At 42.2% G+C, this 14,067-nt stretch overlaps 2 protein-coding genes across 5 annotated transcripts in view; one reads left to right on the top strand and one right to left on the bottom strand.

Annotated features, from left to right (window-relative positions):
- HPS3 (HPS3 biogenesis of lysosomal organelles complex 2 subunit 1) overlaps positions 1–14,067 on the top strand; it is a 39,969-nt gene that overhangs the window by 20,048 nt on the left and 5,854 nt on the right. For all 4 annotated transcript variants that reach the window (XR_006270438.1, XR_006270439.1, XM_043474055.1 and 1 more), the window contains exons 8-14: positions 1,035–1,143; positions 4,693–4,874; positions 5,929–6,109; positions 7,288–7,521; positions 8,506–8,691; positions 9,010–9,198; positions 10,564–10,671. Coding sequence is in view for 2 of the 4 variants with exons in the window: in XM_043474055.1 (XP_043329990.1) it covers positions 1,035–1,143; positions 4,693–4,874; positions 5,929–6,109; positions 7,288–7,521; positions 8,506–8,691; positions 9,010–9,198; positions 10,564–10,671 (1,189 nt within the window). In the remaining 2 variants the exon portion in view is untranslated. The remainder of the gene's footprint in view (positions 1–1,034; positions 1,144–4,692; positions 4,875–5,928; positions 6,110–7,287; positions 7,522–8,505; positions 8,692–9,009; positions 9,199–10,563; positions 10,672–14,067) is intronic.
- LOC122445069 (ceruloplasmin) overlaps positions 8,752–14,067 on the bottom strand; it is a 56,713-nt gene continuing 51,397 nt past the window's right edge. The window contains exons 19-20 of the mRNA XM_043474053.1: positions 13,589–13,693; positions 8,752–9,195 (exon numbers count right to left, since the gene is read on the bottom strand). Coding sequence (XP_043329988.1) covers positions 13,590–13,693 — 104 coding nt within the window. The 3' untranslated portion in view covers positions 8,752–9,195; position 13,589. The remainder of the gene's footprint in view (positions 9,196–13,588; positions 13,694–14,067) is intronic.

Raw genomic sequence — 14,067 nt, 5'->3', positions numbered from 1 at the left:
TGGTTTAAAAAATTTAATTTATTTGAAAATTCATTTGGCCAAAACTTTGCATTTTATTTTTTATATTTATTTATTAATTTATTTATTTTACTTTACAACATTGTATTGGTTTTGCCATACAATGACGTGAATCCGCCATGGGTGTATGTGTGTTCCCCATCCTGAACCCCCCTCCCACCTCCCTCCCATCCCATCCCTCTGGGTCATCCCAGTGCCCCAGCCCCGAGCACCCTGTCTCATGCATTGAACCTGGACTGGCGATTTGTTTCACATATGATAATTTACATGTTTCACTGCCATTCTCCCAAATCATCCCACCCTCGCCCTCTCCCACAGAGTCCAAAAGACTGTTCTGTACATCTGTGTCTCTTTTGCTGTCTCACATACAGGGTTATCATTAACATCTTTCTAAATTCCACCTATATGCGTTGCTGCCGCTAAGTCACTTCAGTTGTGTCCAACTCTGTGCGACCCCATAGACGGCAGCCCACCAGGATACTGTATTGGTGTTTTTCTTTCTGGCTTACTTCACTCTGTGTAATAGGCTCCAGGTTCATCCACCTCATTAGAACTGAAAAGACTGCATACTGCAGAAGATGCTTCACACAGTGAAAGCAGGAAATAAGATCGTGCTTTAAGTTGACTCACAGTTCTGTGTTTTACGTTTTCCCAGCAGCCCTGGCCTCATGAAGCCCACATGCTGGGGAGAGCCAGGTCGCAGGGATTTTCACAGCCAAGTCTCTGCTCTTTTTGCGAGGTCCTGCCTGTACTTTGAGCTTATTGCCCATTTAAGAATACTTGTGGACCAGTCCACGAGAGTGTAGTACGTTACAACATGGTGTAGTACGTACAACATGGTGTTGTACACTAATGTTGTCTAAAAATCTACTGTGTAGTTAAATCACCAAAGAAAACACTAAATGAAAATTGTATCATAGTTACAGTATTTAGGTATCTGGTATTTACCATTTAAAATTGCCATTTATTAATAATATGTCTTGTCTTATAATTCTTGTCCTTTGTTTTGCTTTTAGTTCTAGAAAAGGTACCAGTGTTAATTCCAAAACACCTCCTGTAGCTGAAGCTGGGTGGAATTTGTATATTGTGAATACGATCTCACCAGTGCAACTGTACAAAGAAATGGTACTCCTTTCAGACTTCTTATTTGTAGAAATTTAGAGTCTAATTGATTGCTAGAAATTGATTCTAAGCATCATAGATTCAGAATGCCACAGCCAGCCAGCTTCAAGGCTCTTACAGAGGACTATATATCTTCACCTTCTTGTTTTCACAGCTCGTGACATTTGAGGATCTAAGAGAAATTCCCATCAGTAAAATAAGACTCCCTTATTCATACCCACTCTCCTATGAGAATTGATTAGCCAGTCTAAACATAAATAGCCTTCGACCTTTACTTTGAACCCTGGCAAGAGAATCATGAAATGGAGCGGAAAGAAATCTCAGATCACATGTCTGCGTCTCACACTTCTTTGAAATATTAATAGATGGTCCTAGCGCACCACAGCGCTTGTAGTTTTGTCCTGTGGGTATCTTTATTCTTTTTCTAAGAGTGACAGCTATCTACCCATCCCTGATGATTTTTATAAACTATTTTGAAATAATTTCAAATCTACAGAAAAGTTGCAAGAATAAGAATAGTACAAATAAAGTCAGTATATTCCCCACATAGATTTACCCGTAGTCAACATAGTCAACATTATACCCCCTATGCTTCTGTCTGTCTCTCTCTTTTTTGCTTTTGCTGTCTGATCTTATTTATTTGTGACGCTGAGACCATCTCATTTTTGACTGGGCTCAGACTCAGAAGTAAACGTTCTCAGAGAGGGCAGCCTCCATCTCTTTCTCTCTCTCTTTTCAAATGTTTTCACTTATTTTGTTTTCGGCTGTGCTGGGTCTTTGATGCCGTGCGGCTTTCTCTAGTCGCAGCGAGCAGGGGCTGCTCTCGTTGGGGTGCACGGGCTTCTCGTTGCGGTGGAGGCCCTTGTGGAGCTCGGGCTCTGGGGCACGCAGGCCTCAGGACTTGCGGCTCGTGGGCTCGGTGGTTGCGGAACATGGGCTCATGAGCACAGGCTCAGTAGTCGTGCACAGGCTTAGCTGTCCTACAGCGTGTGGCGTCTTCCTGGATCAGGGATCGAACCCGCGTCTCCTGTGTTGGCAAGTGGATTCCGTCCCACTGAGCCACCTGGGAAGCCCAGCCTCTGTCTCTTGACAAGCTATTGCTGGTGTTTTTCTCTGGCCTCCTTCATTCTCTTGGCCAGAAGCTTAGGCTATTCTGCAGCCTCTTCCTTGTATTTCTTAGTACATTGTTTCTTTGGAGCAGCACACCAACGTTTGTGCTGCAGAACATGCGGAGTAACAGGACAGTGAATCTCGAGTGCTCTGGTCCTCGGTGCCTTGCCTTCTTTGTTTAGGGGCTTTCTTACGACATACTGGCAGACTTCATTTTCCTAGGAGAGATTGAAGAGTTTTCGAGTTCTTCTAGCTCTTTTGGTCCCCAGGCAATGAGGCACAGTCGTATCAGGGAGTCCAAGGATATCCTTTCCCCCTTTTTTTTTTACAATGACCTAATTGAGAACACTCAGGTTAGCATCCACCATGCAACCCCATCAGATTTGCGCTTTCTTTCTCCAGTCCTCCTTGGTCTGTAACAGAAATGCCCCTTACTCAGTAGCAGGCAGACTCGGCCATGGGTCAGGACACCATGCTTCATGGGGAAACCCTGTTTGTTGTTCCCAGCACTGACTGGGACCACACAGCCCTTCCATTCTTCATCCAGAGCCTCAGCAGCAACTTCTGTGGCCGTAAGCTTCTCATAGAAGGTATGAAATTTTTGTTCATCATCAACTTCAATGAGCTTCTGGAAACCAGTGACCGGAAAGAGATGTTCAACTTCGTTCTGAAGCCTCTCTCCCCTTTTTGTACTCTGGTACTTTATAAATGCGCAAACATGCCTGCATATTTTCTTCTGATCCATTGGAGCCTGTATTGCATACATCCTCGCCCAGTGCCCCTGAATGTTTCAACGCATGTTTCCTAAGAATTTAGATACTTGCTTACACAATTATAGCACACACATGTGTTTCAGTAAATTTAACAATGATGCAATACTTTATCTAGTCTATGGTTCATATTCTGTTTTTGTCGATTGATTCAGTAATGGCCTAGTAGCATCTCCCCCATCCTCTGGCCCAGGATCCAGTCTGGGAATCAAGTAATGTGTTTAACTGTCATGTCTCTTTAGCCTCCTTTAATCCAAAATAGGTTCATAGCCTTTGTTTTATTAAAAAAACTTCTCTTGTTTTCTTTTTGTTGTTGTTGAAGTATAATGTCCAATATTGTAAGTTACAGGTATAAACATAGTGATTCACAATTTTAAAGGTTGTAGCCTATTTACAATTATTATAAAATGTTGGCTATATTCCCTGTGTGGTCCAGTATATTCTTGTAGCTTATTTATTTTACATGTAGTAGTTTGTACCTCTTATTCTTACTCCTTTATCTTTTCCTCCCCCTACTGGTAACCACCAGTTTGTTCTCTGTATCTGTAAGACTGTTTCTTTTTTGTTTTTTGTTTTTTCACTATCTTGTTGCATTTTTAGATTTCACTCTTTGTTTTATGACAGATAGTTTTGAAAAATATTTCTCCTCCTCCACCGTTTAAACATTTATTTTTCATTTCATTTCATTTTGTTTCTTTTCTCATGATCAGGTTGAGGTTATGTGTTCTTGGCTGGGTTCCCTGGTGACTCAGATAGTAAAGAGTCTGCCTGCCACGCAGGAGACCCAGGTTCCATTCTTGGGTCGGGGGCGTCCCCTGGAGAAGGGAATGGTTACCTCCTCCAATACTCTTGCCTGGAGAATTCCATGGATAGAGGAGCCAGGCGGGCTGCAGTCCAGTGGGTCACAAAGAGTTGGGCCAGAACTCTCTGTAGGTGACATTGTATCTTTCTCAGAGTTTCACGTGGGGAGGTGCAGAATATTCCTTTGTCCTTCACTGGTAGTGTTCATGTGGTCATCAGGTGAAGGCTTGGCCTGATTTGTCCCTGGCATTTTAATGCTGATAATTTTATCGGCTTTGTCCTGTGTTTTCAGTCTTATTTAATTGCAAGTCTTAGACATCATCCAGATGATTTGCCTACTGGAGTCTAAAAATACTGATTGACTCTAGCTCTAGCTCATTCACAGAGGAGCTAGTGAAAATTTTTATAAGGCCACTATGAGTTATAGAAATAGCTGTAGCAGAATCTAAATTCACCAGTTGAAACTAAGATAAAGGAAGGATGCTCAATCTGAATTTGAGAAAGATTTAAATCTTAAACTTTAAACATAGTTAAGTCTTTCAGATATGTTCACTAGCTGTGTCAAGTTGTGATCAAATTATTGCTGAGTTAACAGTATCGTTAGTATTACAGTACTGATTGTGCTTTCTCTGATGACCAGCGTTGTTTAACAGGAGAGTATTTACAGTCATGTATGTGATAAACTGGCCCATAGATTGTGGGGGAAAAGAAAGCCACTTTAGCTAAGCCTTATCAGAATGATAAATAACCACTTTTTATTTCTTAGGCTTTAACGTGTTCAGATAGTAACTTTATAAACAACTTACAGACTTGGGAAACTCTGGGGCGATGTCTTCAGCATCATGAACGGCTTGCCTCCTTTGTGTGTTAGGTAGACTACAGTAACGCCTATAAGACTGCAAAAACCCAGAGCTGCATCCACCTGCTCAGCGAGGCTCACCTTTTAGTGAGAGCGGCCCTGATGGACGCCAGTCAGCTGGAACCTGGAGAAAAGGCAGAGCTTTTAGAGGCATTTAGAGAAAGCTGTGGGCACCTTGGCGACTGCTACAGCAGGTTGGTGATGCTGCTTGGAAGCTCGTTAGGGAAGCCACCTGAGCTTCAGGTGTAACTTACCAGCTGTTCCACCTCCGGCAGCTACCTGACGGACGGGAGGACACATGAGGGGCTGTGATTTATTTATTCATTTATTCCGCAGCACTTGCTGAGCATATCCTGTGTGCCGGGTACTGTGCTAAGCTTAGAGAGATGAGCATGACCTGTTCCCACTCAAGGACTTACAGTTTATTAGATGAGCCGTGTCTGTGTCTCCCATCGGTTAATTTAGAAATTTGAAGTTTCTTTTCAGGCCTTTGGGTGGTGGTGGGGCATGACCAGTGAAAATACCTGAGACAACTGTATTACTCATCTATTGCCTATTAGCTTTAAGGGAGAGATCCCAGTTGGACAGTCTGTGATTTTAATCTTAGTAATCAATGGTTTTATAATGTCAGAAAAGGACACTGGGAAGACTAATGATTTCTATTTTTGAGAATGATCTTTACAATTTTTTTTTAATATAATTGTTTTAAAGGCTTACTTGAACCACGGAGTCATTATAAATTAATGAAACGCTTTTCCTACTTATGGTCTTCCCCTGGTGGCTCAGATGGTAAAGAATCTGCCTGCATTTTAGGAGACCCAGGTTCAATCCCTGGGTCAGGAAAATGCCCTGGAGAAGGGAATGGCTACCCACTCCAGTATTCTTACCTGGAGAATTTTTTGGACAGAGGAGCCTGGTGGGCTGCAGTCCATGATGTCGCACAGAGTTGGACATGACTGAGCAACTAAGACTTTCCTGCTTATAAACACCATTATTGTAGAGCTGCATTATGAATATTAAAATTCACTTGTTCCTCTGATTTTATTATGAGCAAGCAAAAAGAAGCTACATTAATTAGAATGACTTTGCAGAACAAAACTTAGGAATTTGTTCCAGCTCCTACTGGCCACAGAAAAGTATTTGTGTCTTCTGGAAAGCATGATCTGGTTTATTATCAAATGTGTTAGACATCCAAACTTAAAACTGACAAATCTGAGGGTTTTTTTTTCCCCGCTTCCTTCCCTTTAGGCTTGAAACCCAGCATTCTCACCTCGCCTTGCCATACTATAAGATGTCTGGTTTGTCTATGGCGGAAGTTTTGGCCCGGGTGGACTGGGCAGTAGAGGATGGACCACAGAAATACGAGCGGGGATTAATCTTCTACATTAATCATTCACTTTGTGAAAACCTGGATGAAGAATTAAGTGAAGTGAATACAGCTTCCTGCTTAGTTCAATCTAATATTTTTTAACTTTTCACTTTAGCTGTTTATGCACTTCTGTTTAAAACATGAAGTCTTTTCATTTGTAGTATAGTCTTTTTTTTTTTTTCTAAAAAGTAACTAGGGTGCACTTTTCTTCATTAATAATACTCATAGGATTACAGCTGGAAAAAGAACTTAGAATCACCTTCTCATACTTTCTGGTCGCATAGACAGGCAGACGTGGTCCACTGTGGTCGAGTGACCTGCGCGGTGTGACGGTGGCATGTCTCTAGAAGAAAGACAGAGAGCCTGGGCCGTGCCTGCCTTCTCATCCGCGGCCCCTTTCAAAACCCTCGTTGCCCCTCTCTCCAGGTGTCTGAGGCTGTTTTATAAAACCCTGGCCCAGCGACCTTCAGACATCTCTAAGGATTGTTTTAGCCCCTCATATATTTCTTTACCTTTCGGTTGGTCTGGGTCTTCGTTCCTGTTGAGGCTTTCTCTCGTTGCGCTGCGTGGAGGCTGCGCTTTGCGGTGGTACGTGGTTTCTCGTGGTGGTGACTTCTCTTGGGTGCCTGGGCTCCAGTAGTTGCAGCTCTTGGGCTCCGGAGCACAGGCTTCAGGAGTTGTGGTACACGGGCTTTTAGTTCCTCCGCAGCATGTGGGGTCTTCCCAGACCAGGGATTGAACCTGTGTCCCCTGAGTTGGCAGGTGGATTCTTATCTGCTGTACCACCAGGGGAGTCCTCCCCTTCATGTACTTTTAAATAGTTGAATGCAAATATGCAGAGTTGGGTATTGTGATTCCAAATGTTTTAAGGTTTTAAGAGAAATGAAATTTTCTCCTATAAATAGTATATTTTGTATATTAAATATATTTTATACTAAGTAGTAATTTTTTATAACAGACTTTTGAGTGGAATTTAATCCAGTATTTGTTTTCTCCTTCTGAGCACCTGTTAGTATTAGAAATACTGGCCACAACTTGGTACAAAGAGATGACTTTAGGTCACCCCAGATCTCCCAGGCTATCATCATCAACTCTCTTTTTAAATCAAAACATAGTATATTTTATATTAATTGGAATGTTGTATCTTGCTTTTTTATCCTTTTTTTAAATTTCTTTTTTTTGCTGATTTTGTTGATTTCTATTGGCTGACTGACCTTTTATTTCTCGTTCAACCAAAGGAATTGTCAGCAAAAGTAGTTCAGATGTTTTATGTGGCTGAGCCGAAGCAACTGCCGCATATTCTCTGTAGTCCTTCTATGAAGAATGTTGATCCTTCAACTGCCCTCAGATATTTAAGGAAGCTGGATACTTCTGGATTTTCATCCGTTTTAGTGACATTGGCCAAGGCAGCAATGGCTTTGAAAATGGGAGATCTTGACACGCACAGGAATGAAATGAAAAGCCGTTCAGAGGTATGGTGCCGTACCTAGTGTTAGTAGCCAGCTAATGTAGGACCCAGTGGTCCCGAGGGGTTTAGCTTTTTTCTGGCTTCTGTGTAGCTCGTTTTTCCTTAGTGGTAAAGGAAAATAGACTTACTATTATATTAAAAGGAAGTGACCCAAAATGGGAGTGCTTGGGCTTTGGATTTGGAAATGAAAACGAATAATAAATGATAAATGGTAGCTAGGGTTATCCAAAGACTTTTCAACCTAGTGTCAGATACATGCAGAGCACAGTGCTTGGTACTGACGAGCATATAGGCTCTGCCCTAAGCTGACAGTGTGACCTGGCTTGAGGAGGTGTGGGGTGTGTCCCTAAAAACAGAACAGTGATGTATATTCAAGTACAGCAAGTGGGATATTAACCTTGAGCCTTAGGCGTCCGGCAGTTGCACAAATAGCCTGCCCTTGGGAAGATCACAAATGACTGTGAAAGACTGGGCATTTGAATGGTGTATCAAAGAAAAGGTGGCTTCCCCCTGGAAGAGTGGCCACGGAGGGACATGAGCCAAAGAAGTTAATCAGTCGAGGAGGAAATGAAGAAGTAACGTTAGTTGAGTACTTATCTCTCAGGTGTAACTAAGAAGAGCAGGCGTTCTTTATTGCTGTTCAAAGGGCACATTTTGTCATGGCGAGGAGAGCACGTCAACACTGAGACGTCCTCTACTTTGAAGAGTAGAATTCTAGGAAGATGAATTTTCATAACTTTGAAGAATCCTAGATAGACCTAAATTTAAAGCTGTCTATAATATATGACACTTTGATGCTTAACTATGCAATAATAACTTCTAGGAAGACAGTTATTAATCATGTCCTTAGAATTGTCTTTGTAATTAAAAATTGAGATTACAATAAATTGTTAGTGGCTTATCAATGATTCTTGAATGCAGTACCATGTATTTCCAAGGTGAATGCAATATATATTCTGTTCTTAAATTTTGTTTTTTTAATCTGAAGATGAAGTTGGTATGTGGCTTCATTCTGGAACCTCGGCTGTTGATTCAGCAGAGGAAAGGACAGGTTGTTCCAACAGAGTTTGCGGTTCATTTGAAGGAGACTCAGCCTGGATTGCTTGTGGCTTCAGTCCTGGCCTTACAGAAGAACAACAAAATTGGAATTGAAGAAGCAGATGCCTTCTTTAAGGTTTGTCATTTTGGATGGCCTGATGAAGTTGGTGGGAAGTGAGGAGTAGAATAAGAGAAGCAAGTTTTCATTTGTTTATTGAAATATCAGACTTACACATAACCACTTAAAAAAGTACAGGTTAAAAAAATGTTTCTTGAAAAATATGCAAGCTGGAGTATGTTGAAATGTTTACATTAGCTTTTTCCGTGGCACTAATGTTAGTGGGATAAATTGGTGAACACGTGGCCCACATGATGGAGTGCTGTTCAGACCAGCTGTAACTTGATCAGTACTATATTTATCTGAGCCGTAGGGGCTTGTTTCACTGTTCTCAAGGTGCTTTGTGGTAAAGACGGAGACACGATCCCTCAGCTCTTAGTGGACTTTTGGGAAGCTCAGCTGGTAGCCTGTCTCCCAGATGTGGTGCTTCAGGAACTTTTTTTCAAGCTCACATCACAGTACATCTGGAGATTATCGAAGAGGCAGCCTCCTGACACCACACCATTGAGAACATCAGAGGACCTGGTAAGATAATGGAATAGTACAGTGAACCAAACTTTATGTACATCATACATTATGACAGTGACACTTATTTTTAGCAGTATAACATCAAACGTAGTGTTACCAGACTTTTAAATTTTATTATTTATTTAATTTTATTTCTGGTCGCACTGGATCTTCATTGCTGCGTGCGTATTTGCTCTGACTGCGGGAAGCAGGGGCTGCTTTCTTGCTGCAGCACGGGATTCTCACCGCAGTGGCATCTCTTGTTGTGGAGCACATGCTCTGGAGCACAGGCTCAGTCGCTGTGGGGCATGGACTTAGTTGCTCCATGATATGTTGAATCTTCCTGGACCAGGGATCGAACCCATGTCCACTGCATTGTCAGGCTGATCCTTACCCACCGTACCACCAGGGAAGTCCTACCAGATTCTTTCTTTAAGCAGGAGTTAAAAACACACCTATAACTTGCCTGTGAGTGACATCCGCATTTGAAATTCTATATGCTGAAGCGCGCCTCCTACCACTCCTTTATTACTTCCTTGTAGTGGCACCTCAGTGGCCAAAGTGTGGAGAATAGGGCTTTCCCCCAAACCCATCTGCGCCCCCTTAGGTGACGGTCATGAAGCAGACCCTGAGAGAGGAGACCCCTGCGGACCTCGCTGCTGGGGGAGGAAGTGCAGAAGGCCTGTGGGGGAGACTTCCTCCCCGGACTTCCGCTTCCTGTCGGCTGCACAGTCTGGAGCTCTTGGGCAGCCTGGGCCGCTCTGACAGCTCTGCTCCTAGGCTCCCTGTTCTCCTCGCCCCAGGGAGCCCCCTCACCCCTTACGGATGCAAGGCTGATGTGGATTTTCTTGAATAAGGGAGTCTTCATGGGAATCCTCTTCAGAACTTATGGAAGAGGTTTTGCCTCCCAAGGAAAGTTGTAGAAATAAAAATCATTTTCAGTGTTACTGTTAACTTCTTTTTTTTTTTGGCCACACTGCATGGCATGCAGAACTTGCCTGATCATGGATTGAACCCGTGCCCCCTGCAGTGGAAGCACGGAGTCTTAACCACTGGACCACCATGGCAGTCCCTTATTAACTTTTTTTTAATGTAATTAGCTTAAAAGAAGTATTACCCTTTTTGTTAGAAACTGCCTCTTTTCACCCTTTTGAAAGTTAAAATATTAGGAAATACTTAGTAAAGATTTCTTCAGTAAGAAGCAGCAAGGCTGAAACATTTTCCAGGGGAATACATTCTGAGACTTTCTTCCCATTCCCAAGAAAATGTGTAACTAATTTTGGGACACAGCAGAAAGTTGGAGACTGCTTGCTTTTTATGGGCTGGATGAAGAATATCTGTTGTATTGTACTTTGTTTACAATAAATTTCTTTTACATTTTAGATAAACACCTGTAGTCATTATGGCTTAATCAATCCATGGGTTAATGTCTTAATCTCATCCGAATCCTCAGCCGACAAAAATTACATGGAAGACCTTTCAAAATTACAGGTAAATAAAGATGCCTCTTTTTCTTACGAATTTGTATATTATAGTATAGGACTTAAATTTGGTAAGCTCCCGGTTGTCCTGTTAACTGAGAGTGTATAATTTGGGCGACAGGATCTATATGAGGCCTCCTCAGCAGCTCTGCAGGGAATTCCTGCCATTTCCGCCTGAAACTGCTGACGGGCAGGTGGGTGGGCGAGTGAGCTTCACCGAGTCCTGTGACAGTCTCGCCTCGTTTTCTCAATGTGTTTGAGAATGCTTTGTGAAGTGAAAGTACGGCAGATGCTTCGTGGTGTTTTCACTGTGATCCACTTTTTTTTTAAATTTAATTAATTAATTAATTTTAAAAATTTTAACGTTCACTCCCTGGTGGCTCAGAGGTAATGCGGGAGACCTGAGTTCGATCCCTGGGTCTGGAGATCCCCTGGAGAAGGAAATGGCAAGCCACTCCAGTATTCTTGCCTGGAGAATCCCGTGGGCCGAGGAGCCTGGTGGGCTACAGTCCACGGGGTTGCAAAGGGTCGGACCCGACTGAGCGACTTCACTTTCACATACAGTTTAGGCCTCTAGCCCAAGCCAAGTGCTCCTATCTGTCTTATAGGAAATAGGTTAAAATGGCCAGCTTATCTGGTTCCTTAAAGGATTTTTTTTCCCCAGATATTTATTAATTTATATATTGGGCTACGTGGGTCTTAGTTGCAGCACGTGGCATCTTCAGTCTTCCTTGCGGCATGTGGGATCTAGTTCCCTAACCAGAGGTCAGACTCAGGCCCCTGCACCGGGAGCTTGGAGCTTAGCCACTGGACCACCAAGGAAGTCCCAGATTTTTTTTTTTTTTAATTAATTTATTTATTTTAATTGGAGGACAGTCACTTCACAGTCCTGTGGTGGTCCCTGCCCCACATCGACACGGATCAGCCACGGGCACACATGTGCCCCAGATTTTTTTTTTAAAGTAAGAAATATGATCAAGAGAATGTAGCCCATCCTGCAAGAATTCTGACCTCGACAGTGTTTTGACTGAAAGTGAGAAATGAAGTGCGCATTTGACTTGGTGAGCGGGGCTGGGCTGCTTGGGAATGTGGTTTTATTTGATGGAGTCGGTGGCCTGAGGGCTGAATATGATGCTCATATCTGTTGTGTTTGGTCTGCGCAGAGTAACTGCTAACACGTGAAAGTTGACATTTCAAATGAAGAAGTTTTGAGTTTCAAGTTTCTCTTTGAAAAACTCAGCAGAACTTTGGTTCCACTGTAACCCTGGGCCCTCCCTGCCTGAGACCTGGGGGTGGGCCCCCCAGTGGATTCCCCTACGCAGGGCTCATGCGGTCCTGTCTGCCACGCTCCTCTCCCGTCTGCCTGGTCCAGAGGCGGAGTATCTGGCATCTGTTTTCCTTATGCCCAGCTGCCTCTGTACATTTTCGTCATCTGGTTTGGCCTCGTTAGGCTTTTTGCAACCCCTGATTTATGCTGGGAACTTGATGTAAATGTAGTTACAAGCTTTTAGAAACCAAAATGTCAAATTGGGAGTGGAGGTAAGGAAGGGAAACTCTGGAGACCATATTGCTTAGTCTTAGCCTCTAGACAGCCTATGATGTCTCCAGATAGAGAATTACTTACATTTTTTTAAAAAAATTGCCAAAGGAGATTCTGGCAGATTCTTACCTCTAGTACCCTTATGATACAGAGGCTGCTGAGGGCTAAATCTCAGATGGGTTCATTCCACAAATAATTCCTTGATCATAAACTATAAATGTGATTGATGTATAGCATTGAACGAGGCAGGCACAACCTTGCCCTCCTAGAATATATGTGTTAATTATATATTTAAAGTCATAATATGTGCTATTAAGTATCTTCTATAAAGCTTCAAAGCATACTTAAAAATCTCTGCTTGAAAAAGTATAATTCATTGACCTTTAGAATCCATTTTAATTTAAAAGGGAGTCTTTATTGATACGGGATAGAAGGTTCAGTTAGCCTAAATTTTTCTAAATCCTTTTCCTAACTCTAACTCTTTTTTAAATTATCTGGGGTCAATCAATCAATGTTGTCATTTAGAAAAAAAAGAACTATCAAGAAACAAAAAGATCTCATCTCTTTTTACCTCAGAATGAGGAGGTTCAGAATCACCTGGAGAGCTTTTTCAAAATTATATGACTTCCCTCTACCCACCAGCTCACCACCACCACACAAGGTTTAATATGTCTCTGTCTTTTGTCCTCAGAAAACATTGTAATAGTATATTTGTGCAAAAATTAATGTAAAAACAATCTGTAAATCATCTATGTGTCAAAAAAAAAAAAGCACTGCTATATTTAGAACACAGTAGCTAATAATGCCTGCCTTTTACCAGAATTGTCCTGGTCCCCTCCCCCCCACCTTTTTGCCATTACCCCCTCTTAGAGCCACGGGTGTGATTATGTAGAGAATTCTGTGAATTCCAGTCCCAAGGAGATCAGAAAAGGGAATAAACAGCGCCTGTGTTGAGGGTGGAGAGTCCATTTCCAATGTTGGGGGGAAAAAAGGAACACACTGGTGAGAAGCAGACACTGAGTATTTTAAAGAGGAGCAGTAACCCATGGGCCATTTTTCATCCAGCGATGCATGCCTGGTTGTCTGGTGGTTTTTTGATTTTTGGCCACATCTTGCAGTTGCAGAATCTTAATTCCCCCCCCAGGAATTGAACCTGTGCTCCCTGCAGTGGACACACCACTAGACCTCCAGGGAATTCCGTGTCTGGTGTTTCTTATTTTTAAACCTCTTGATGATGTGGATTCAACTATCTAAAAGTTCCTGGGTAACCCATTTTGTACCAGGCTTTGACTCATCTCACTTTAATCATCTTATTTCATATTTGCTGCGTTCCTGTCAGAAAATTATTCAGATGAAAGTGGATATTGCAGGAAGGGAACAGACCAACCTTACTCTCCTAGCCGTTCTTCTGTAGACGTGTGGAGTAAAATCATGATGCCGACTGTAAATAGGTAGTTCATGTTCCACATTGTCCTGTGAGTCTGAGAAGACGCTGTGGTAAAAAGGATAAAAGAAGAAGAAAATCAGGATATGACCGTTTCATTTTTATCCAGAAGAAAGGGGAAGCAGAGCTTCTTTTGGTGTTATAATCAAAAGTAGTATTAATATTAGCAGTTTAAATGCTTAGAAGTGAAATGTTGGTCACGTTCTGAATACTGAAATAACAACTGCTCTAAGTCATTTAGCTTTGCAGCAAATAGTGTTGATACAAATGATTAGTTCTTGGCTTGTTTAGTTTTCTTAAATGTTAGATTTTATTTTTGGTTTATGTATAGTGCATGCGTATTATAGAAACCTTGGAAAAGTGTGAAAAAAAAAAGCAAAAGTGGGCTTTGCCCTTCTATGCAGTGAACTGGTTTCTATTTC

The sequence above is a fragment of the Cervus canadensis genome, chromosome 7 (assembly GCF_019320065.1).
Source record: "Cervus canadensis isolate Bull #8, Minnesota chromosome 7, ASM1932006v1, whole genome shotgun sequence".
Lineage (NCBI taxonomy): Eukaryota > Metazoa > Chordata > Mammalia > Artiodactyla > Cervidae > Cervus > Cervus canadensis.
The sequence above is the reverse complement of the archived record's forward strand: the minus strand, read 5'-3'. Positions and strand labels throughout refer to the sequence as shown.